The sequence below is a fragment of the Simochromis diagramma genome, unplaced genomic scaffold (genome assembly GCF_900408965.1).
Source record: "Simochromis diagramma unplaced genomic scaffold, fSimDia1.1 OVJJ01000583.1, whole genome shotgun sequence".
In the NCBI taxonomy this organism is placed as follows: Eukaryota; Metazoa; Chordata; class Actinopteri; order Cichliformes; family Cichlidae; genus Simochromis; species Simochromis diagramma.
In genome coordinates, this window is record NW_024387285.1 from 2,049,724 (window position 1) to 2,075,775 (window position 26,052).

Genomic DNA, 26,052 nt, shown 5'->3' on the forward strand with positions numbered 1-26,052 from the left:
GCATGCCAGCGGTTTGTGCTATGGCTAAAAATAGCTAACGATCCCTTATAACATTGGCCCTGGTATTTTTTTGTCTGAAATCAATCAGAAATAACAGAAATAATTGATGCTTTCTAAAGAAAGTATGTTTCAAAGTGCTATGTTAAAAATCTCTTGCTCTGTTAAAGAAGGACAAACATTTATTATTAATAGTGAAGGGCAAATACTTGTGTCCTCATGTGTAATTGTACCTGTACACCATCTCCATCATTTGAGAAAAACAAACTGGTATTTTCCTTCTGAACACTACTGCATGAATACACAGTGTGATTAAATGCAAGTAGCTTTATACTGATGAACACCCAGTCAGACTGGTGAGGTTCGAAACACTGACAACCATCATCTGCCACAAACAAAATTGCTGAGAGCTACAGTACTTTGTTTTGTTTTTAGAGTTTCGCTCAGTAACAGTCTAAAAGCTCCACCTGTTGTTGGTGTTAAGCAGAACTTACTGGTTCATGTGTAGATGTCTGCTGCCATGGATGCTGTGCCTTGGTGGTTTAGCCAAAATATATGTTGAACAAGGGTAGAATGGATCCAGCCAGAGACACCATGGATGGACAAAGCCACTTTGACATCACCTAAATTAATGTCTGGTTTAAAGCCTTAATAAAAACATGACCTTTATTCGGTTACTTATGGTTCGTATTAAATGGTAAATGGCCTGTATTTGTATAGCGCTTTACACATTCAGTCATCCACCCATTCACACACTGGTGATGGCAAGCTACATTGTAGCCACAGCCACCCTGGGGCGCACTGACAGAGGCGAGGCTGCCGGACACTGGCGCCACCGGGCCCTCTGACCACCACCAGTAGGCAACAGGTGAAGTGTCTTGCCCAAGGACACAACGACCAAGACTGTCGGAGCCGGGGCTCGAACAGGCAACCTTCCGATTACAAGGCGAACTGCCAACTCTTGAGCCACGATCGCCCCAAAATTAAAAAACTAAAGGTTTGGTGCCAACATAAGGTTTTAAAAAGCTCTTTCCTTGTGGAAGTTTTAATTCTACTACCGTATCTGTCAAGATATGTGTAAAAACAACAGTAAGCTAACCCAACAGATGGAGCTTATGTCTAAGAAAAAAGAAAAAAAAAAACAGTATATATAATAAATAATCCCTGTTCATACACTGGAGTACACCCTGACTTTGCTAACGCAGCCAAACATCAAACAAGACACAGCGGTGGGTATTTGACTGTAATATATTTCTCTACTACTGAACAGTTGTTAATCACAGCGCAGTTCTTGCACCAACCTACATGTGCAGACCCGCCATCATCTGTTTTTCCCCATACTTCAAGTCTTGGCCCACTTGAAAAAGACGAATCAAGCTAAAATGCTGAGTCCGGCAAGTTGTTATTGAGCCAAGCTTTGGTCATTAGAAAGCTAAATAGCTCCTTGTTTCCTTTTGTGTGTTTAATCTTAGCTGGAGCGGGTATAATTTATTATACAGTGAACGAAATTTGGCCGGAACAAACACAGGACTAGCTAACCTGGTTGCGCTAATCTTAAACTTCTATAGAAGCCCGATCAGTTTACCCCTCTAAAGCTTTCTTGCACGCCGCTTCCTCTTGTTCCACCAGTCGTCTGCTGCTGGGCACCGTGTCTTCGATAGCTGATCTGCTGAGCTCCGCTCTCAGTGTTCTTGGCAACACAGTTCTCTCGGAGGTTTGTACCCACTCACCCACGTTACATACTGCCAGAGCAGGCGTTGAAAGAGAAGCCGCTCGCCCTATTACAAGTCAGTGTACCATCAAAATGATTTTGAAGTTGTTATTTTAAAAAGAAAATAGTTACATATTATTGCTTTAACAAGGGATCAAAGTCCACCAGATGAAGCTTAGGTTTTCCTTCTCATTATGCACCCCTGCAAATCTGAAACGATGTGAAACACCCCAACAGTAAAGACAAATACATTTGCTTGACGTGAGCTGTGACACTGTTTACACAGAAAAGTTGGTACTTTGACAAAAATATGGCTCGGGATATAAGATCTGGTTAGGAATGGAAACAGCTCAAGCACAGAAACTGATTCACGGGGAGCCCCCTGGCTTCAACCGCAACTACAGAAAAAGACCCAAGGAAGAGACTGAGGATCACTCAACTGAAATATTATTCTTTCACACTAAATGAGAAGTGAATATAATGAACTACAGAACAGTAACTTTTTTTTCCCCTTTCCACTGTGACTGATTTTAAAATCCTCTGACCACATTCGGACTGTAAACAGCCTCATTTAATTTTCCAAATATAACCCAACCTCTTCTAGCATTTAACTGGTGCTTTGTGTGAATCTGTCTCTCCTGGTCAGTCGTAAGGACAACACCTCAGACAGCACAGTGGGGTCAGTGAGAAGTTAACTCACACTGGCCGGCTCCTGTCGTAGAAAGCGTTGCTCTTTGCAGCCTCTGCAGCCTGCACAGCTGCTTTCCTCTCCTCAAATTCCTCCCTGCTCAGGACCGTGCCCCTGTGGCCGTGTTCCACCAGCTTAAGGGCCAACTCCTTCTGCTTGAGATGAGAACAGAAGAAGAATCAGTGAAGAAGAGGGAGCATGCTTTACAGTCAAGGCTGGATATTGTCAGACGTTTGCAGTGCCGAATTTACACATTGTGGCCTCTCAGCTCACTAATCACCACAAGAGTACTGACAGATAAAACTTGAAATTTTCTCAGCTGGTTTTTAGGATTTACTTGTCACGCTTGTCTTTCGATTGAAAGGTGTCATTTCACTGCCCTGCCTAAAAGTATGGAAGCGATGACCTGCTCTCCGACACCACCACATTTTTAGTTTTATGGGTTCAGGATGATTTCATTCCTATTTCCAGATCTATTTCTGTTGTAAGTGTGAGCATTAATGTATGTCAGCAGGGATTTTTAGCTACATTATTCCGATCGTCACTTGCAAACCTGCTGTCATTAAAGCAAAGCCATAAAGTCATCATCTAAAAACCAAATCTCGCCGTCAAACCCAGTGGCTTGTTAGATCAAAGCTTCTGCCACATGTCCTCATACCCAAAATCCCAGCAGCCGGGCCTGTGTCCGCACCCAAGAGGAAAAGTTATATTTTCCTTCAGCTTTGATGTGGCTGACCAGAAATGAGTCTCAGACCTTTGCTGGTCCTAAAATTGGCCTGAAAATCCACTCAAACAGATGATTTGAGCGCACACACCAGGATCTACACTAATCAGCTAAGGTGGAAATCACTTTGTAATACACGACATTTCAGAGACAAGACCGGAATAACATGATCTGTGATAAATGGGTTCATAATTAGTGGATTTATCCAGATTTGGCCCTTTTCAACACAACTACACATGCCAGATGACCTGGGCTGAGTGTGCTGTGTCACAACACAGGGAAGAATCTGAATGATTGACTGCAGCTGATTATCAGGTCAGATAGGCGTTGTTCTCTCAATGTGGACACAGGTGTTCAAACAATTCCGCAGCAGACACATAACTCATTAGCATGGGCGCCATCTGCTGGACGCAAGCAGGACTGCTGATTTCTAAAGGGCAGGTTCATTTTCAACTTCTTTAGCAGAATACGTGGCTCGAAAAACTTAAGAGACCAACATGAAAGAAAGAACAAATGCGATTTAGGGCCTTTTAAAGACATATGTTTGATAATATACAGCCTGAAAGCTACTTCTCCTGAGTCTTCCGTCCATCCCTGAAAAATATATGAAAATAACTAACCCTAACCTTAGCGGAAGATAATGGGTGGATGGATTATAATTTCATATACAATAGTGCTACTTGTGCAAAGAATCTGTGGTCTATAGCGAGCACAACACAACAACAACAACAACAAAATGTAATACAGCCCGTTGTACTGTCTGTGTGGCTTTGAAACGGTACGACTGCCATGTGATACGAGTAATTGTTTCTCTACTTTATCGCATGAAACAAGCAGACTGGAGTGATGATAGCTGCTTGTTAAATTCAGAGTTTAAACCACAGACTGAATATACAGAGTTACTGGTTTTATTCTAAACCTTGGTATGACTACCACCTAGCGTTGAACTACTGAAATTACACCAACAAGTCAAATCTGCTTTTAATGAAACAAGCGAACTAAGTCCAATGCAGAAAAAAAAAATAACAGAGAGCAGTAACAAACAGATATTAACTTAAAACGATATTTACTGTCGATGAAAATAACACTTGAGGTATAGTATATGCCACAAGCCAGACAAGTGTTTGTCAACTATGTTTGGTTGATCACAGGTAAACACCTTGTAAAACACCCATGAAGTTATTTTCATATTTTTAAGAGTATATTTTTAATGTCGGGATAGTACGTAGCTAAAAATGGCCAATATTTGTATAAAGCGTGTAAAATTTATTTTCTTGCTTTGCACACCGGAGCGACATTAGATGAGCAACATATCAAGAGGCTAATGTACCAGAAGCAGGTGATGTGCTAGCAAGCTAATGAAGGCAGGTTTTATACGTGGCGAATTGAAGGAGTCCTGGTCATTTTGGAGAGACTATGGTTATTTTTTAATAAAATTCACTGCTGTAGATTGATGAAGAAATTGTAGTTCAGTCAGTGCGGCTCTGAAGCGCAATGCCACAAAATAGCGGGGTGTAAGGAGTGATAGGTAGGATAAAAGTGCTTATAAAAGTTGTACTTTTCACTCACTTTGAAGTAAAACAGATCCAGTGGCGTGACTTTTGAGTCCAGGTAATCCTCGTAACATTTAAACTGTGTTAGAGAATCGTGAAAACGGCTGAATTTGCTGTACTCCATCTTCTGTGTGCGTGTGCGCTCGTGAGTATTGGAAAACGCTGCTATGGCAACCGCCTTACCGGCTTCTCATCAGACGGGAAGCGGAAGTTGACGACATCACGTCTAACCTTTATGTAAACCGGAATTCTTTGAGATCATTTTTATAACAAGAACCGTCCAAGAAAAATACAATTCCTTCAGAAAAAATAGCAAAACACACAAGTAATGATTTTAGCTGTGAACAGGCGGAGAAGCAGCTGCCCTGTAACGACGCACAGAATTCACCTGTGAGGTAAGGAAGGCGGGTTCCAGTCATTTATATTTTTTATTTTAGTGGTAGAAATAAAGAGCATTGTGTTACACAGTTTGATTTAAATACACATAAAATATTTATAGAAATAAAATATGATTATATATAACTATAAAATATGTGTATTTTTTTCTAATTGTTATAACTGTTAAATTATATATTATATATATTATAATATAAAATAAAATAATTAATAAAATAAAAGACAAAAAATTACAATTAAAAAATGGTCCACATAGGATGCAAACCAGCATCTCCTGATTTATTGGATCATAGGATATTCCATAGATAAAAAGGAATAAAAATATAGGCTTACCTGTCACCTAAGGGCCTGGAAACCAGATTTTAAAGTGCACACTGGACAGCTAATTGGATATATTATGATAGAGTTGGTAGATAATGCAGAGGAAGCAGCTTTTGTCCAAACTATCATCTTATAGTGTGGAACATTTATGAACCTAGACTTCCTAAACCTCCTAGATGCCCACAATACACTCTAAGAGAGCACATTATCCACCCAGATACCCAATTAATTTTTAGATGTACTTTCAATTGAGACCATACAGTGAAGCTTGCAGCTCTTGAAAAACAGTCTGAAGCTCATCAACAGTCTGTCTTCAGGAAAAAGTAACTGCGTAGACTGTTGTGTCATTTGCGAAACAAAGCAACAACAATAGAGGACCATCCATTGTTTTCTTATGTAGTTCGTTTCAAAAGGGGTCTCAAACCTATCCTGGCTGAGTTGGACAAAAGGTGCAAAGATACACTCTGGACAGTCGCCAGCTCACTTTTTCAAAAACAGAAAAAAAAAGAAAGAAAGTTTGTCTGGGTATTTATTTCCCCTGTGAGAAGCTTTTGTTGTAATAGCGTACGTGTTAAAGAGATTTGGATGTATGTATATAAGCATGGACTGTACAGTTTTACTGCAGAAGCTGTTACTCTCGGTCAACAGCAGCTGAGGAACCGAAGAGAACCCCGAAACCCTGAGCAGGTAGCAATGTAAACTGAGCTCCTGAAATGTTTGTTGCAGAATTTTTTTGTTGTTGTGTCACAGGTCTTTTCTGCTCCTTGTGAAAAAATATAGCCTACCAGTTTGGGAAGAGTCTCATTCTTCTTCTCGGGTCTTGGGTGAAAATCTAACGCCCACTGCAGAAAAAAAAGTGTTGGAAGTGTGAACTGTATAGCTTTGTTTAACTGTGGCTGTGGCGAAGCTTTAAGATGTTGCTTTTGTAACTACATGCTACTGTAGCCTTATTTCAGACTGTGTCTTACTGTCTTTCTTTAAAAATTTTTTTACGAATGTTGAGTTTTCAGTGGCTTTATTTCAGCCTAGACACAAAGAAATGAGATGGGTCTATGATACATCCTGCCTAAGATGAAATGCATAGCTTTGTTTTTGATCATATTGTGACCTGTGACCTGCGATAATATCCCATCTATATCTACATCCCATCAGAGAAGCTCCTGCAGGTCCTCAGTAACACCGTATTTCTATTTTAAACTTATGTGAGCTCAGTTGACGCATAAAACTAGAATAGTGTCTGACACGACAAATTATCCTGTCTCGTGATGTCAGTCAGTCCCTAAATCCTGGCAAATCTACACAATTTGGCACCTTTTCTGACTATAAAATAGAGACGAAAACCTTCAGTGGGTATTTTCTCAGCTTTATGTGCAGAAATACTGTGACTCTTGGCTGTTATTATCATTTTTATTATCATTTTGTTTAGTTTTGCCATCCAGCGTGAATTTTAATAGCTCTGCAGTGACGTCCATGGAAAGTGAAGTAACGATCAAAAATTTTCTTATGAATGGTCTCTCCTACAGCAGCCCTGTAACATATGACCCATATGCACGTATGCACACAGACAAATAAGACAAAAGGCAGCAGAGGCACAGTGGGTTAGTGAGCAAAGGAGGAGAGCTTTAACAACCTTCAAGATTAGCTTTGTCACGCAAGCTGCTTCTCATTTCTGAGGTCATAGAGTGTTTTCTTACTTAGAAATAAACCCTATTTAATTATTAACACTATTTTAAATAATAAATATGAAACTTCTGCTGTTCTTATTCTGTGATGTACAGTTATTTTTTCTACACTTTGGTGAGCTTGATAAAATACACTCACCAAGTACTTTATTTTTAGAAGCATCAAATACTTAGTAGAACCTTTTTTTTTTTTTTTGCTCATAAACAAGTTTCAGTTCCTGATGTCTTGGATTCATCAAAGTGTTGGCAGGAAGACATGATCAGCAATATTAAAGAGCAGGCCATAGCTGTGGCATTTAAACCGTAATTTGAATCATGGCAACCAAAGTGTACAGAATCAACCTTTTGGGGCCTCGATAAATAATTTCCATCTTCATAACAACTGTATTTGGGATTCTTTTTATAACTCACCCATGTTGATACTCCAAGTTCTACATAAATCCTGCCTTGAACTTGGAGAAGGCATTTGCCTGCATCTGGGGGCTGCAGCTCATGTGTATTGGGTATTGGGCAGTTGGGCTGCTTGGTGACTGTGTGTAGTCGTAGTGAGAGATTAGTTTGCATTTCCAGTAATAAGTCAAACTGATTGTCACTGATTTTGTTGAACCTTTTTCTGGATGGAGGTGGTGGAAGGTGTTGGGTTTGGTGGTCTCAGAATCTCATCTCGCTACATGCAGATGAGATCATTCTGCTGGTTTTATTAAATGACTGCCTCTAACTTGTACTGGGGCAGTTTGCAGCGAAGTCTGAACCAGCTGGGATGAGAAATAGCAGCTCCAAGTCTGAGGCCATGGTTCTCAGGTGGAAAAGAGTGGAGTGCCCACTCCAAAGGTTGGGAGTGAGTTACAGCTCCAAATGCAGAGCATGGATGGATGGATGGTTTTTAAGGGCAGCAGCTCACAAATAATATAGCTTGCTTTGTACAGATTGCCCAAAATGTATCTTAATAGTTTGATGTGAATCTTAATTTTGAAATATAAATCTGTGTTTTGTTACTTTACCCACAAAGCTGTAACTGTAGATGCTGGCCAGAGCACAACAGGCATTTTTCAGATTTTGATTAAAGATTTGAAATAAAATTGATAATAACCACGTTATACAGCATGGACAGCATCATGATCTTTAGACTTTAGCACTGTGCCTGACCTTTGGCCTCATACCTCTTCACAGAAGACAGCAAGATTTGAGAAAAATTCTCTTTTAGTGATAGAGTGGCACAAAATGTGAATGAGGTCAAATGTTGGATCATTAGAGTGGGAGGAGGGATCCCACTGGTGTTCATATCTGAAAGGACAGGAAGATTGTTGGTAAGTAATCAGCGCTCAGGCCTGTTTTAGACTAAAGTAAAATCTGTCATGACCTCAGAGGATTTGGAGAACGTCAGCCAGCACAGACCTGTCAGCGCACACACACACCTGTCTTTCATTAGTCAGCCACAGACTTTTGCTGTGACAGATTGGTGACCTCATTAGGACTTAAGTGAAATATACTACACTCCCATATTTTACCGCAGATATCTAACTTTAACACACAAATTAGATAGAGCCTTCTCTCTGAACCTTCAAATCAGCATGTTTAACCACTTTCTGCATTTTCCCACTTAATGCAATTAAAAAACACATACATGTTGATATATATTTTTAATGGTATTATTACATAAAGATTTTTGTCGTACATACATTTTTATGAAAAAAACAATCTGGTAGAAAAAATATTGCTCTGGGATGCGATCACATCACAGAGCATTGTAACAAGACACAGCATCAAGAAACTACAGATTGCCATCTGCATAAATACAGTGTGGAAAATGCTTCATTCATGTGCTACATGCTTTTCATGAGAAATATCAGTTGTACAGCTGAACATCAACAGAAACACTGGCTAACACTTGGCTACAATGGCTTTATTCCACTGTAATAACCGGTGTAATAACTTTAACATATGAAGCTACATATTTTTTACTTCTCTATGATCGTGTTCATATTCTGTTGCCATGTTCACCAACAATGTGTGTTCAATTGTAATTGGTAAAACTGAGGATGGATGTGGTTCAGGACGCAAAATGATAATTTGGTAATGCTTACGATTACAACAATATAATACAGCACATTTAAATTATTATACAGCTCTGAAGGATGTAAGTGAGTTTGACACTGACCTGATCATGTTTTGAAGATACAGTCAAGAGACTCACAGCAGTGCCTAAAATAATATATAGAATTCTGTTTATGGACACAAATTTCATCCTGTTTTCTCATCTACTTAAATACAGTTTGTTTATTTATCAACCTTCACTCATATCTGGGTAAATGTAGTGTTTTTAGGTGTAACAGCCAAAAAGTTGGTGGCAGGAGTGTTGAATGTGATTTCTTTGGTTTGGCGTATGAAATAAAACTACTTCATTGTTTGGGTTATAATAAAACTGCTGCCGCTGTCCGAGGTGTCTCACACATTAAAAAAACATTACTGTAGGCATAAAACTTTCCTACAATTGAAATATGTTAGTTTGAAGTTTTGTAAACCAAAAACCTCCATGTACGCAAACAAATAGAAATATTTCTTTTTTCTGTGAGACAGGGTGGCTTCATAACGTAAGATGAGACAATCTTATGTGTCCCTACAAAAAGTGCAAACTAAATATAGAGCGTTCTGATACGCGTTTAAAACGTTTGCACTCACTGCTGTGTGCTCAAATAGTTTCGTCATAGATTAATATGCATTTTTTGCCAGTGGAGTAAATTCATGACACTGATTTCAAACAAGTGTTTTATAAAATGTGCAGCAGTCTCCAATAAGTCAAACAGTTACATTAAAGACAATATTTGATTTTTAAACCAAACTCTGAGACATTCTGCGTTCCTCGCCACCAAGCTTTTCTTTTTCCCCTGAGATGTCCCGGTGCTCCTATGAGGTCATTGCCATCTGATACACCTACAGCTTGAACCTTCCTCTACACAAGCGGCGGCTCTTTCTTGGCATCTTTATCCCTGTGGTGACGGCGGTGTGCGCTCCTCCTGGGTGGAATGCTGGGAGGTCGTGACTCTGGATTTTTTGGGGGGACAGCCGGTTGCTAAAATGATAGTTTTGATGGACAGTTTTCTCCATGATCCCTCACAGCTGTCCAAGAAAAAAGAGGAGCCTCCAGAGAGCCAGTCCACGTTTTCTTGCTCATTATCACAAATCTGGTGTTCCTAAAAAGTTGGCCGGCGTGTATGTTCAGGCTGAATCACTGAGAGACATTGTTATATCTCAAAAAGTGGCTTGAAAATACAGATTACATCAAAAAGTGATCACAGCATGTGTGATTTAACCAACAAGAAAATATTCACGACCTCATTATTTTTTAGTGTTTAAAGCTGAAATCCATTATCTGCTTTAGATGTGTCACCTCCCTGCTAATTTTAGACATAATATAAAACGTTACTTTTTCAGATCTGACTTTGAGATACGTTTTTTGGCCTAATGAAATTAGACGCAACATAATTTCATAAAATAATTGCAAATTTTAAATGATTTTCCTCTGAAATGACATGTTTTATTAGAAGAATAAAAGGCCCCCATACAAAGAATGTATGACTGAAAAGTCACAATGGTGTTTCGCCAGCTTCATTTGATCATCATTTTATTTATCATTTAACAAAACAAAACAAAATAACTGTGTAGTCCTCACTCGAGTCATAATCAGTCATAGCATGTTGTCAAGCTGCGATACTGGCAGATCAGTTCGCAGCCTCAGCTTTTCCTTTCACGTCACATCTGACTCAGTGAATCTCAGATCAGTTGTCATTGCTGTTCTGCGTGGAGGGTTCTTGGTACTGTCCTCCCTTACTTCTAGCTTTCCATATATGAACATAGAAAGATGAGGAGGCAGGCAACATTGCCTTATGCTTTCCACCTGGACACATGGATGGGTGGGGCAGTCTAGAACAGAAGCACGTGACCAAAAATACATTACTGCAGACAGAAATAATCTCCTATCCACCAGTGGTCCTGAACGAAATCGCTTTTGTTTAGCCAGGGAGGGTAGTGTCATTATTGCAAGATTAAGAGCATCATTCTTATTCTTGCAAGACAGCAGAACGAACTGGAAGTCTCTCTGTCAAATACTCCTCATCAAGAATATTTCTAATGTTATGGATTTCAGCTTCATCGGTATGTGACAGAGCATCGTTAACTCAAACACAGCGTCCAGCTATTGTCATAGCTTCAAAAAAGAAAAGCTCAGCAGTTGTACCTGTCAGCCCTTTGAGGTTTTTCACACAGTTCATAGATACCTGGAATGCTTTGAATGTGATAAATAACCATTGTCAGTGTATGAGGTACGTCCATTTGTCCAATTTCTATAAACCTATCCAAACCTGTACTTGGGCCAGTACTTGACTTGCGTGTGCCTCGGTGTGGTTCCTGCTTGGATGTTTGCCTTTGCCGCGGGTGGCTTTGGAGGTGGTGGGAGTGGGGTTTTCCTCCTCTCTTTGCTCCTGTCTGTGATGGTGAAGCCTTGCTCGCCCTTATCGTGCAGGCTGACCCTGGGCAAGAAGTGGGTAGAGACATGTTGGGATTTGACCCGGGGGCTGGAGCCCATTTTAGCTTTCCCCCTCTTATTAAGGGCCACAAACCACTCGCGACCTGTCCTGTGGTTCCTGTGGATTACTGAGGCATAAGTGTTGTAGCTGTTCTCCTGGAAACGTTCCCTGAACTTACAGTCATCCGTGAACCGTTCCTACAAAAGAAAGGAAATGCAGGGTGTTAACAAGTATTATTCCGTGTCATTTTCTTGTATTTCTTTCTTGTTTTCTGAATAATTCAACCTTGCTGTATTTGCAAACAGTCCCAAGTCATTTTCACACACGTGATTCTTGATCTGTGCATATCCAAACATGTAATGTAACCTAAACTTGTTTACCTTGTGAGCGGACACAGAAAAAGTCATTACTAAATCTTTTAGCATTATTATTTTATTTCATTTTTTGCAAGAAGATCTCACTTTCACATCAACACATACACACAACTACTGTGAAAAGCTTCTGTGCTTTCTGTGACAAATTTCCTTTGCTGTGAGATTTTTGTCCTTTTGCTGCAAAACCGGAAATGCACACGTGAGGATTTACTGTTCACCTACCAAACTCTACCTTCAGGTCCACTTACAGAAACCTGAACTGAACCTGGACCCGCACACACTATAAAAATAGCATGAATTTACATTTCTAATGAGACAGCTGGGTCATGCTTGTGCTGCAATAATTGCAACAGATGTGCAGAAGCATCAGATACTCCTTGGTGATGGGTTAAATAAGTCATCTACATCAGCGGTCCCCAAACCCCGGGCCTCGGACCGGTACCGGTCCGTGAGTCGTTTGGTACCGGGCCGCGAGAGTTGAGGCTCAGGTGTGAAATGTATGGTTTTCAGGGTTTTTATCGGTTTTCAGCGTGATTTTGGTATCGTTTTTATCGTTAACTCGGTTTTCCTGAGTATTTTCACGTGTGTTATGAATAAATCTTCTTCTTTTTTGGTACCGGTACTAGTTTTATTTTGTTGTATTTATCCGCGACACCTTAAAGGCCGGTCCGTGAAAATATTGTCGGGCATAAACCGGTCCGTGGCGCAAAAAAGGTTGGGGACCGCTGATCTACATGATTTCATTATCACAGTCACACCTTCACTGACAGCAGCAAAGCCACAAAACTCAAAAGGCATCTGCTATTGAACTCATTCAGGAAGAACTTCAGAACGAAGACATGGGCCGGTGTTTTTATGATCATTCTTCTTCTTACAATTTAATCAGCAGAGTTATTGTATTTTTCTAAACTGTGTTGGATAAGATGGATTTTTCCTCATGTTGAAACAAAAGTTTTCATCCCACCCAGGTTCTCAAACAGAGGATGAGGAATGGGGCAGGTTTAAATCAGACTACTCGTGTATGAATAGCGCAGATAATATCAGCAAGTCTGCAAAGTAAAATCCTTAATGAATTATTACTAATAATCTAAATGATCCAAATATTATTCCCAAACACTGCTTAACATGCCTGCGATAGTTTGGTTATCCGAGAAGAACCATAAAGCTTAAAGTTTTCCAGATGGACCTGACGCACATAGTTGGACTGCATCAAAATTGTATTATTTGGGTCGCAGGTTTGATCAGACTTTGTCCACCAAAATATTAGAAAGAGATGTAAAAATGTAACACTGGCGTTGCAGCACTGCATTCTGCACACGTGTCATGCACAGAGATGCAGATATTCATTGAATGTTCCCGTTTTGTGCCTAAATATATCTCGGGTGGGAAACTTTGACATGTACCCAGGGATGCCGGCTTTCTTGCTGCAGCATGACTTCCTTGTATAACCTCCTGCCATTCTGAAATAAAACAAACTGTTCTGCTTTGCTGAAGAGTGCAGCATAGCAGAAAATGATGCCATTACAGCGTTCGGTAAACATGCCAGTCACAGGAGAGTGCACTGCGGCCGCAGCAGAACAGCGCAAACCTTTAAGTTATTCAAAGTGACCGACTGTTTCTTTTAGTTGTTGTTTTTAAAGGACGATTTTAAGAAAAAAGTATAGAACTCCAGAGTCACAGCTGTGGGTGGACTGAAATGAAATGCTACATTTGAGCAACTTACCGTCTCTGGAACCAGTCGGGGAATTAGACGTTGGAAACAAATCCACTGGAGCGTGTATGAATGTACTCTCTCTCTCACACACACATGCAGGCACGTAAACACACATAAGCATGCATACCAAGAAGAAGATTTGGCCCGTGCTGCGTTTCATAGGATTTAATAGCTGCAGCCAGATTCCAGAGATCTCATTGTAAAAATCATAATGCTTGTACAGCTGTTTAACCTGGCTCCTACCCTGCAGGATAGGTTACAGTCTTTTAAAGGGTCCGTTCCCATGATCCTTGATATATATATATATATATATATATATATATATATATATATCAAACATCTTGTAGAGACTCGGTACAAAGGTAAGACATAACACATCCTACATTTTTCCAACTAAATGCGCTGTGATTTTAAAATGATCCTTTACTGAAATATAGTGAAACAAAGCATACAGTGTAGTTCAGTTTATTTAAATAAAAAACGAAACCTAAGTGTCAAAATGAGCTTTGGTGACTGTGGAGGCTGTTTGACTGCAACTGATTTCTTAACATTGTCATGGTCAAGAAACTAGTTTGTGTTGAATTGAACTTTGTGGCATGGCGAATGATCCTGTTGGAAGCAGGCGTCAGAAGATGAGTACACTGCTGTCATAAAGGATGGACGTGCTCAGGAACAATATTAATGTAGGCTGCGGCCTTTGAACATATTCATTTGATACCAAGTGTCCCAAGAAAAAAATCCACCATACCATTACATCACCACAAGCAGCCTGAACTGTTGATATAAGGCAGGACGGATCCATGCCGTCATGTTGCATTCCAAATGTCACAGCAGAAACTGAGACTCATCAGACCAAGCAGCGTGGTCTTCTGGTGCTGTAGCCCGTCTCGCTCAGAGTTCAGTGTGCTGTGCATTCACAGATGATCTTTGGTAGGCTTTCTTTTTTAACAAGTGGTTATCTGAGCTGCTGTTACCTTCCTATCACTTGGAAGTCTTTCTATTCTCCTCTGATCTCTGGCATGAATTATTTTCTCTTTTTTTAGATAATAGACTTTGGGCTGTAGACATGTTTGTGTGGGATACTCTTAGTATTTCAGCACTTACAGAAATACTCAACCAACAACATGAAGTTGTAACTTAACTCCCCTTTCTTCTCTGAACCTGGTATATAACTTGACTGTACATCACACAGTTCCATTTATACAATCATTTGCATAAAAGGAGACCAGTTGTTACAAAGTAATACATTAGATTACTTTTTATTGTAACAAAGGATATAATGCATGAGTGTTTTAATTTAAACGATCAGTTATTTAGTTACTTAATAGCTTCCCTGTTCTGTTTGTTAGGAAACAAGAAAAAAAAAGACAAATCCTGACATATTTGTAATGCTTCTGTTTCCCTCTGACTCACACACACGATCCTGCTGTTGTGTTAGTCAGGTTATCTGATCTGATGGCAGAGATGTCATCAAAGGCCTTAACACCTGGCATTATTTTGTGCCTCAGTGATGATAAGTGTCTCCTGAAGGACTCTACTTCACATTTTGAAGTGCAGGCTGAGCACAGCTCCTGGTGGTGAGGCCTTTCTTTAATTAATTATTTCATTTGTGACAAATTAAAGTGATTAGTGGTATTTTCTGCCACTACACAGGCTTGCTTTTAGCTATGCATGTGTGTGTCACTCTCTCTTTTATCTATAACCCCTCCCTCACTGTTTGTTTAACAAATGCTGGCGACCCTTTCACCTTTCAGAAGATTATGTTTGCGATAGCCTGCTGAGTAGGTCACGCAGAGCAATGTGCATCTGTCTCCTCGCCCATTATTCAGCGAATAAACTGCCACTGTGAAAACATCTAAACAGTAAATATGACAGACGATGCAACAGATACAGTTCAGCACGTCACCTGACACCCTGCCGCGAGGCCTGAGCCTGAGGCCCCCGAGGTTTTACATCCACCAAATCATCAAGGCAGTTAAATAGCACAGTGCAGCTGTAGTCACAGATTGGAGTTTAACTGTACAAATATTCCTCTGAAGGCAGAGCCGCTCTGGAGGCAAAAATACACTCCAACTGCAGGAAGCAACGAGACTATCAGAGTGCGAGGCATCTAACCAGCGAAGCTCTACTACAAAGAAAGAAAATATCAACTATATAAGCTGCAATGTCCACAGGAATATAAGCGTAAAAGCCTGAGATCATCCTGCAGAGGCAGCAAAGTGTTGAAATGTGGCAAGAAAAAATCTGAACTCCACCTATCAAGGCAGATGTCACTGAAAGTTTCAGAGTTATTTTACAGATAATAATATGCTATATATAGAAAATGGATCTGAAAGTGAGGCCAATGTTGAAGCGGCTTAAACATGCATTCCTTCAACTAACCAGCAGGAGGCGACTCTCATTTGAATAGATGTCTATGGCTTCTTGCTCTATAGTCTGAATAAAAGCTTTCCTGGGGAGTTCATAAGGTCAGTCACTACTTTCAAGTCATAACGAACACATGAAATTTATCAGTATGACTCATGGTCCTCATTAGAGTTTAAAATGAGGTTAAAATAGTTAGAACTACATCGTTAGCCAATGACAGTGTACCCAGTGTAGTGTAAAAGGTTTTGTGGTCACACTCGTGATCTATGAGGTTATAAAACATGAATGTAGCTTCCAGAGTGGAAAAGAAGCCAGTGCAAAGTGCATTAAACCAGAATTCTATGTTAAGGCCACCAGATTGCAATACCTACGGCTGCAGGAAGATTTCTGCTCCCGTACTCGTCTATGGGATAAAGGATTTCTGATTTGACCTCTGTTAACACTTTTTCCTGATGAGTTTATTGGGTCAAACACTCTCCAAAATGCAGCTTTTGCTCAGAATTGAGGACCATCTGTGGCATATTTGACTTCACTTGTCAAGTGACTGTGAAAACACTCATCTCGAGGCCTCAAAATCAGAGACGGTATATCAAGAACACTTTTGTAGGGGCCAATAAATAATCCTTGGAAACATTAAGGTGTGATGCTTGGTCAACATAAACTAAAAAACACACAAAACCACCAACAGATTAGGATTACAGTGTCGGTGACCTCTGCATAGTATAAGCCATGCAGTTCATGGCATGGAGTTGTGGTACCAAGCAGAAAATCCCTGATCCAGTGATGATTGTAAGGTAAGGTTTAATTATTAAGCGCTTTTCGTAGACAGGCAGTCACAAGGCGCTGTACACAAAGGTTAAAATAAAGAAAACATTAAGTAATAAAATAGACAATATAAACAATGCAAAAGTATTGATTAAAAGAAGGCCTGTTTAAACAAAAAAGTTTTTAACTGCTTTTTAAAGGATTCCACAGAGTCAGCCAAACGCAGTTGTGGTGGTTCCACAGCCTTGGTGATTGTGTACTCAAGACTTCCAGAAGAACAAAATAATTGTCTTTAGTTTGAGGCAATACCCAACAGCGCTATGTCACATTGTTTTCTCCTAATATCCAGCTGATGTAGTTTACATTGAAATCTTGTTTGCGAAGAACTGAAACCTCGAAAAAGTTTATTTCGGGGCTAATATAAGCTGGTTAACAAATCTCTGCTGGTGAATAGCACACAGTCACATGTGTATAATTTTAATAACAAGCTGTGGCTGAGAATCCACTTTGAGGGAAAACGCTGCATCGCTTCCCACTGACATGGTTTCATAAAACAATGCCGGGAGCTGAGGGGCCATAAATCGCTCAGCGTGAGCACCGCCGCAGCTCACAGACGCTCCGGCTCTCCGATTGTTGCTTGTCCAGCTGATTGTTTACTCAGCATATTGATTTTCAGTTCATGGCTCACTCCTCTTTATACTATCAGACGTCCCAGACTGGAATTAATCTGCTCTTCACATTAGCACATGCTAATCGGGAGCTGCTTCTATGTCTGTGCGTGCCAAGACTCCCGCTGATGACTCGTCAGTGCGGCTGGTTGTTGGCTGTCCGGCCTGCTCACGGCGGCGAGGCCAAGCTGCTGTGGGTAGATTTGGGCTTACTGTGTGTTCGGGGGAATTTGAAAATCTTCAAAACTGTGCCTACAGATTACAGCAGTGTGCCATGACATGCTGATGTCAGATTTAGGGATTTTTGTTATGCAGCACAGATATAAAGCTGCACAAGCTAATAAATAAAACAAACAGAAAAGATTCTAATGAATAAATGCACCACGAGTCCAAACGATGTTTGATTCCAGCAGAAAGCAGCATCATATCAGCAGAAAATAACCGTTATCAAATTCTGGTGCTGAGTTTATATGTTTGCAGAAAGTCTCAGAGCACGACGAGTGGTCAACAAAGACAATACTTAAAGTTTTTAGGTCTTTGCAGGTATGTTTTTATAAGAAATTTGCCACTTTCATCCAGCTTTACACTTCTTGACAGACCCATTTCTAGCAGCAGCAGTCACCAGTGCACTACACTATATGCTACAGAGCGGCATATTCACTAACCAAACAAGGTGAGTGACTAACACTTGAGCATAATTACAAGTAGCAGGTATTTGTCTCCATATGGAGTTTGTTCTTAGAAAGCTAAAGCTAGCTATGTGTTAGCAAGCTGCTATAGTTAGCTAGTGCACTCACAAAGAATAATGGTGCTTTCTTAATAATCGATCATATACTCTGTCAAGATTTACAAGTTTAATACAGATCATTACCAAATGCTTTTACGCTCATTAGCATACCGAATGTCCCACTTCTTTCTTGTGTTAGCGTTTCATGTTTTATTGTCTGTCTCCACGTCTTGTCCTCATTTTTTTCATTTAGGTAGCTTACAAAGACTTTAGTAGTATAGCACCAACAGTCATGTCAATGCTCTCTATATATTATAAGGTAAAGACCCTACAATAAAGCACAAAAAATCCAACAATCTGACGACCCTCTATGAGCAAGGGCTTGGCGAATGTGGGAAGGAAAAAAATCCCTTTTAACAGCAAGAAACCACCGGCAGAACCAGGCTCAGTGAAGGGCAGCTATCTGCCATGATCTGAGCAGCAAACTTAATTCTGAGTTTGGCACAAAAACTCAAACTACAAAAACTTATTAGTTACAGTTTTTGTAGCACCAACTATTATTTCACATGTCATCACTGCAAGTTACCAGATTTCACTTGGATTCCACACTCACCATATCCCTGCTAGTGTTCTGTGTAATCCACTTTAATAGTTTGTGGACGAATACACATTGTAATTACAGGTCTGCAGCTGGATAATAATGTTGATCAGTGTCTGCCTGATATGGAAAAAGGCAGCTTGCTAGCAATAATAATATGATGAACATACAATATATAAGCATATATGAGAGTGTAAACATTAGTAAGGCCCTGACCTTTATAAATCCAAACTGCACATAACTAATTAATCATATTAAAAGCTGCTTAATTGGGCAACAACATTCCAGTCAGCACTTGCTTTGTGCCCCCTCAAGTATCCACACACTGTATGTGCTGAGTGAATTTAATAGTGTAGGAACTGAGTGGGATACTTACAGTTGCATGCAGCCGTCCTCTTTTATTCATGGCCAGGAATCTGTTACTGTAGACCCCTTTGATACCGATGACCCCCTGAGAAACCGCAAAGAGCTCCAGGACACCTAAGAGGACAAACAACATGATCTGATGATTGACTGGTGACAGGATGTATTTTTACTCGTCTTGTGATTTTCTGTCTCTTGCTGCTCGTCCTCACTCCGAATAACAGACTTTGACATGATCTACTCTGCTGTCATGTCAGCGCTGTTATCCTGTTCAGCTGCACCGTTGAGACTTATCTCTTAGTGGGCTCTTTAGTAGGCTTCTTTAGATCGCTAGTGTTTGCATGAATAGAAAAAAGGGAACACGGAGCAGTAGTTCTATCTTTAATTATTCCAAATCTCTATGACGAAAGATTTTTATGGGCTGTTTTGGAGGAATCAGTTGTTATGAGTAAGGACCAAACTGAGGGATACTGGTGTATAAAATATTTGGGGGCCACAGAAGAACACCTCCTGAGGCACAAACCTATCGCCACCATCGCCTCCTTCAGTGTTCATGGCGTGTTTAATGGCTGAACACTGAAGGACCAAACACCAAAGTTGCTTCATACAAAAATAATATGCAAAACCATTTTATTATTAATGAAAACATTTTATGCAAACGTAAAAGTGTACCGTTAAAGTGTTACTATGAAGATGTGCAAAGTGTTTGTTATTTACATCAAATATACCATATGAAATGTTCTGAACAAACAAGTGCCTAACTGGACATGCCACTGAACTGGACCACGTTTGGAGGATTGTCAGTGATTTGTATTGCAGCTAGCTAACTACATAAACAGACCATCCACAAAGTTATTCCTTTAGTTATGATTAGTAAATTAGTTTATCTTGCTAACAAAGCTTGATATTCTCCAAAAAGTTGATTCTGTTCATCTGGACGTAGCGTTTTGTGGGAGAAACGTTTCGTCACTCATCCAGGTTACTTAATCTCAGTGGTCATTGATCAGTGGTCATGATACTTTGCATAATTAAGATTAAGTTGCTGACCTCCCAGCCCATTGTTCCTTCAGTGGGCTGGTTTCAGTCATTATGCAAATGTACTATTTATAAGTTTGGGGAAACCTGCAGTCAGCTGAGACTGAAGAAGTCACCTGGATGAGTGACGAAACGTTTCTCCCACAAAACGCTGCGTCCAGATGAACAGAATCAACTTTTTGGAGATTTACTTTCCTGGGTGATTAAGCATGCATCAAAAAGCTTGATATTGTTGATCCTATAATACCCTGGGTATCATATTTGATAAATAAATTTCTGAGACATGATCAGACATGATCAGTGCTCACCATAATTGCAAAATGTTATGGACAAAACTCTTTTTTTTGTCTAAAATTAACATTGTTGTTAACAAAAAGTTGCCAAAAACACTCAATTGATACAAATGTGATACAAAACATATATAATAAAAATATAATAAAAATATATCATACACAGCATGATATAGCGAAAAAAGTGGATTTTGTTATAAGGGTTGATAAACATCTCAGTTCCAAAAAAATCTGAATTTTCTGGCTATTTTTTGATGGACTGGGTCTTACAGGGTTAAGTGATAGCACTCTGTGATAAGAATGTAACCCTATGAGTGTCATGTTGAACTAAACCTTACCTGTGCTGATGGCTTCTGTGAGTATTTGAGCCATGAATAAACTTGGATAAATACACTTTTTTTCAATTAGAGGAACAACACACAGGCTCAGAGACTACTGCAGGGGAGAGTAATGACTGAATGCCATACGAAAAGTATAGAGAAAACCTAAGCTTAATATGAACTCTTTCCCATGTTGCTTGTCTGTGTTTATTGTGCTGTGGTGTGTTGATATCTGTGCATTCCTGTATTATCTTTCTGTGTTACACATTTTGATGTTTTTTTCCTCGCTACCTAGCCTGACCTGTCTCCCCAATGTGATGTTTGTGTATTGTATGTATGGTCGGCAAGGTCTGTCATCTCGGTTGTGGGCAAAAGACCTGCAACTGACAAATAAAGGCTATCTCTATCTCTCTCTATTTATGAGGGAAATATAAACAGCACTACTGTGTGAATGCTACTGTGCTGATCTTTATGTCACTAAAATTTCAATCAGATTATTTTTATGATAAAAAAAAAACAACTTTGAGAAAACTGTAAATTGTGGGGTGTGGGGCATAAATCCTTTTCTGCTTCTGAAGCGGTCAATGCCAGAAGAAGTCCCTGAACCTCTGCATTAAACAAAAGATTAAATATAATGAACTGTGAAACTAACTCCCCAAAAATGCACACACACTGTTGGACCCACACAGAAATAAATCAATAAATAAAGAACCGCTGTCCTGAAGCAGAAAGGTCTCGCATCCAAACTCGAATGTGAGCATTTGAGTTAAATCTAAGAGTTGAATCTGATGCTGCGTGATGGTAAAAGAATCTTCATATTACAAATCCAAGACGCCCAGTCTCCTGCTAGTCTGCTGTCCTGTCATGCAGGCTTCAAAACCACATGGCTGAAATCCATGTAACCTGACAACTCTTCTAAAGGGGACCATGAAATGGAGGCACAAGTGCACTTTCACGGTGAGCTTTTGCTGTTTCGTCAACGGATGAGCGATGAAGGATCTGATGGTGCAGTAAAAGCTGAAAATCTGATTTATGGCTTTAGTTTTGTGGCCTAGCTGACACAGGACTTCATAAACAGAGAGGTGGGACTTTTTGCATTTTGAAACAGCTAAATTTAACAGTTCATTTTCCCTTAAGGGTTTTTATTTAGATAAATGTTTACAGCCAAATTGCACATTACTTTGTGCTGTCACTTAGAAACTAGTGTTCATGGTCAACATCCACTGGAGTGTGAAGGAGTTTTTAGTGTGAACAGATAGCTTTCAAAGTGCCAGGCATGCTCTAAAAGTCAGATTATTTAGTGAAACTGTGATGTTAGTCATCTCCCTTTAGAGGTGTAAATGAATTTGAAACAGGAGGAAATGGTTACACCTCAGACATTTCAAGTCATAATTCAATTTTCCAAATTTATAGGGGGATTTTTTTTAGTTCGTCCCTTCAGAAACACACAGGCAGCTGTAAGATTCATACCCAACCTATACATTTAACTATATTACTCTGTGATTCCTGAATTCTGTTATGCATTTATCAGCAACAACAAATATCAACTTGTTTGTTTGATCTTTGTCATTTATGATCATTAATATTTCAGAATTTCAGCCCTAAACAATCCAGCGTGCAGGATGACGCTTAAGTCGAATATCTGCACTGCAAACATCAGCGTTTGTTTGTGGTTCCAAAATCTCATTTCTCTTAAATCATCTGAAAATCAATTTCACTTTAATACTTTATTTGCGCGCTAGTCTGCAGCTCAAATCATTAACTTTGCAGGTACAACAAACAATAAACGTTTTAAAGGAAATCTGTTTTTTGTGCATATTGTCGCGTTGTTGCGATTATGTCAGTCGTGCTGAGTCGCAGTCCAATACATCCTGTTGCACCTGTTACTTCTACAAATAGTCTACCTGCCAACATCCCCGGAGAGACACAAACAAGGCTCGTCAAACAGATGCCTGCTCAGATATTTCACAGGCTCGGACAGCCTAAGTTTAGCAGCGCGCTCCTTACCGTCTTTATGTGTAAATCATTGTTCAAACTTGCAGGGATGGCAGTCAAAATAGACATCGCTGCAGACAGAACGGGGATCAATTGGAACAAACACAGGATCCAAGTGCGCATTCTCAGCGGGACGCACCGGATTCATCCACGCCTCAGACCTTCATAAATTAGTAGTTAGGCTGCTTCGTGCACAGTGAGGCCGGACTGAATGACTTACTCAGCTGGTTGGGCTCATGGCTGCCGTTGACTCTACCGTCGGGATGAATCTGGAGATGGAAGCCGATGCCAACCCTACAGTAGAGTCTGCAAGTCCTGCGTCCCGAACGGATCCCCTCCTCCAGAAGTTGGCGCTCCAAAGAGACGTGCTGAGCTCCCGCAGCGGTGCAAATCAAGTGAGCGAAGGTCAGAAGGTAAAGAGGAACATTCATTCTTTCAAAAAGGAGACACCCGCGAGGCCACTTCTAGCATTTTGGTCTCGCTCCTGAGATCTGAGCACCAGAAACCGTGCGCACGCACTGCATGCAGCGCTCCTAGGCATTACCCCGGCTGCAGTAGCTGGAGTGGTTCTGCTGGCACGGGGATATTTATAACGCCAATGATCTCACTTCTCGATGCATGCCTGAGCTCTAAAGGACGCTCTTTCATCCAGATTTTGTCGCCGAGATGCCACTCCTGCTCAGCACCGACCCACAGCAGCGGGGCGTGATGGAAACGCGACAGACACCGCACATTTTCCAAGCAATCGTCCGCGCCAGGACGCACTAAGCGCGGCATTTTACGCACAGGGAAACGACATGTTAATAGAGCGTGGACGCGATTAATTCGCACTTGAAGCGACGAGGACAAAATATTTCGCTGTGGACGCTTCTTTCCGTAAAAGAAACACCGGACGGCAACAATGAAACACCGCTCGCAGGAGTGAATTCAGAGAGGTTCGGGCTGAGATCCTCAGGTGGTACAGCAGGGTTTTAACACTGGCTCACCGGACACTCAGGCAGCCGTATTTATAGGCCTCAGTCCACCTTTTCATCTGATGCGTCCACACATTTGGTGAACAAGCGTCAAGCTGACTAATGTATTCTGAGCAGTGTACAGTGGCGGGAGAGACAATGCAATTATCTGTTTGTGGTGTGGATTAATGCAACAAATAAATAAATAATATAAGGAAGATATATGAGTAACATATTTATGTATAACATTTCTCCCTCCCTTCCACCCAAGTTTGACTTTTGCTACTTCAAAAGTCATATCCCCTTGAACCTGTTGAACGACCCCGTTAGGATGGCTGTTTTTGCAGTAGATGTCACCAGGAAAAGTGCCCAAACACTGAAAGCCCCAAATAAAAACATGCCCTATAACCAGTAACACAAAGATGCAAGATTACGTGATTCTGTACAGAACTGCATATTTATTTTTGTCAGGCTTTATCTTACTGGTTCAAGGTCAGTGAAAAAAGTTTGTTAGAAGATCACAGCTCCTGTGGACCTGAAATGACACAAGTGAACAGCTTCTGCAGAGATCACTGCCTTTTGCTTGCTTTCCAGTCAGTGCCCGTTCTCACTGCTTACTACACTAGCTGTCATTCTGAGGATAAACATGATGTCAAGCCTTAATCTGTAAACAATTAAATGTCTTTTTATGTTTTTCTTACTTATAAAATAGGCATTTTGACCCATCACAGAAAGAAAAGCATGGGTAAATCACAAAAGGATCAATCTGGATGCATCAGCTTCAAAGTCTTCTTACTTTCTGGCTTTTTGTCAAGGGAACCTCCTTAATGTAACTGATAACAGCTATGCTTTTCTTACTATGTGTGTCTAAAAATGTGTAAAAATGTCTTAGATATAGTAATCTGTCATCTTGAAACTGATGCTTACCACAGTCTGAATGTTTGTCCTGTGACAGACGAATCTTCCTTTTTCTGGTTTTCTGATTTGTTACGTGTACATGACAAATAAAAACTTGACCAAAACACATCAGCCATCCCATTTAGTTTAACCTGGCAGGATTCAGTAGTTGTCCAGCAGAACTGCAAAAGTCAAATGTGTTTATTTCTTTATTTATGGTGTGAAATTCCCTTTTTGAGATGTGACACAGTTTTCTTGTTAAGCTGCAGCAAAGGGATAATAAGGCCCCGTGTATGGCTCAAACAAATGTGCTTGTTGGATTATGTACTCTCTCTAGTAAACAATGCTTGAAAAGATGGTGTCTTGGGGAGTGGCGGCTGAGGGTGGGGTGGGGGGGCTGTCAGGCCCACTTTTCAATACAACCACTGCTCTAGATCTAATGATCATTAGGTTTAATCATGATTATCATGCCTAGTGGCTGATAGTTGTTTGATAGGCTCTTGCTTTCTTCTATATAGCTAAGATTTTTTGATTTTTTTGACTGTTACAGCATCTGGGTATTTGTAGGTTCTCATGCACTCAACAGCACTGGAAGTATGCGAGTATTTAAACTTCCCCTCAAACTTCTTTTCATCTTTCACAAACGAACTTTTCCTCTATGAAAGCATCCCTTCCTTTCTTGCTCCAGTAGCAGTAGTAGTGTTTTATGGTCAACTGGCAATTAGATCCTAGTAGATTTTGTTTTAAACTCTCATGAAAGGACACCTAAAAAAGACACAGACATGTGCATTATTATAAATACATTAAATTGTATATTTTCTGGCACACGGTATGATCTACCTGTTCCTTACCTGCACCATTTCAATTCAAATTACATTTGTCAGCCAGCTCAAAGTGCCAAAATTTAGAACAGTTTAAAATTGTCCATCTGAACCTGTGCTCTCTGACTCTTGGTCACCCTAGCACGTGTTTTGTATTAAGCTTATTAATTTTCTATCTTCACACACATTCGTCGTAATCTCATCCCTCATTGTTTTCAGGGGCCCAACTATGTCTGAATTTGATTAGCTTGCGCCCGGCTGTGGATTACAGGCTGTATAGAGTTCTAATTGTCTCTGGCACACAGAGCCAAGGCCGGGCCAACATTACGTTTTATGTAAACAGCAGGGCAGTGTTTAGTCCCACTGTTCTAATGGGCAGCCATTCTTGTGAGGCCATTCCAGTAACAGTGAGGTAATCCCCCTGAGTCGTATAAACATGGATGATCCTGATTGATTCTCCCGCCCGATTGATCCCAGCTTTTAGCAGCTTTTAAGTCTAAGCAAACAGCAGACAGCAGGTTCTGCTACACCCCTGAGCCGTCTGAGCCCACTGACGGTGATCAATGTGAG

The 26,052-nt window shown here is 40.3% G+C and overlaps 2 protein-coding genes across 4 annotated transcripts in view; both read right to left on the reverse strand.

Annotated features, from left to right (window-relative positions):
• The window catches only part of cfap299 (cilia and flagella associated protein 299), a 93,723-nt gene extending 88,630 nt beyond the window's left edge, over positions 1-5,093 (reverse strand). For 2 of the 3 annotated variants that reach the window (XM_040003632.1, XM_040003631.1), the window contains exons 1-2: positions 4,690-5,093; positions 2,409-2,551 (exon numbers count right to left, since the gene is read on the reverse strand). In XM_040003632.1, the coding sequence (XP_039859566.1) occupies positions 2,409-2,551; positions 4,690-4,797 (251 nt within the window). In that variant the 5' untranslated portion in view covers positions 4,798-5,093. The remainder of the gene's footprint in view (positions 1-2,408; positions 2,552-4,689) is intronic. The other variant, XM_040003633.1, reaches the window with a different exon arrangement.
• Positions 5,094-8,725: 3,632 nt separating this feature from the next.
• fgf5 (fibroblast growth factor 5) lies at positions 8,726-23,587 on the reverse strand. The gene is made up of 3 exons (XM_040003653.1): positions 23,032-23,587; positions 19,185-19,288; positions 8,726-11,792 (listed from the first exon to the last, which is right to left on the reverse strand). The coding sequence occupies exons 1-3, from the start codon at positions 23,240-23,242 to the stop codon at positions 11,421-11,423; spliced, it is 687 nt and encodes a 228-aa protein (XP_039859587.1). The 5' UTR covers positions 23,243-23,587; the 3' UTR covers positions 8,726-11,420.
• Between the last annotated feature and the right edge of the window lie 2,465 nt (positions 23,588-26,052).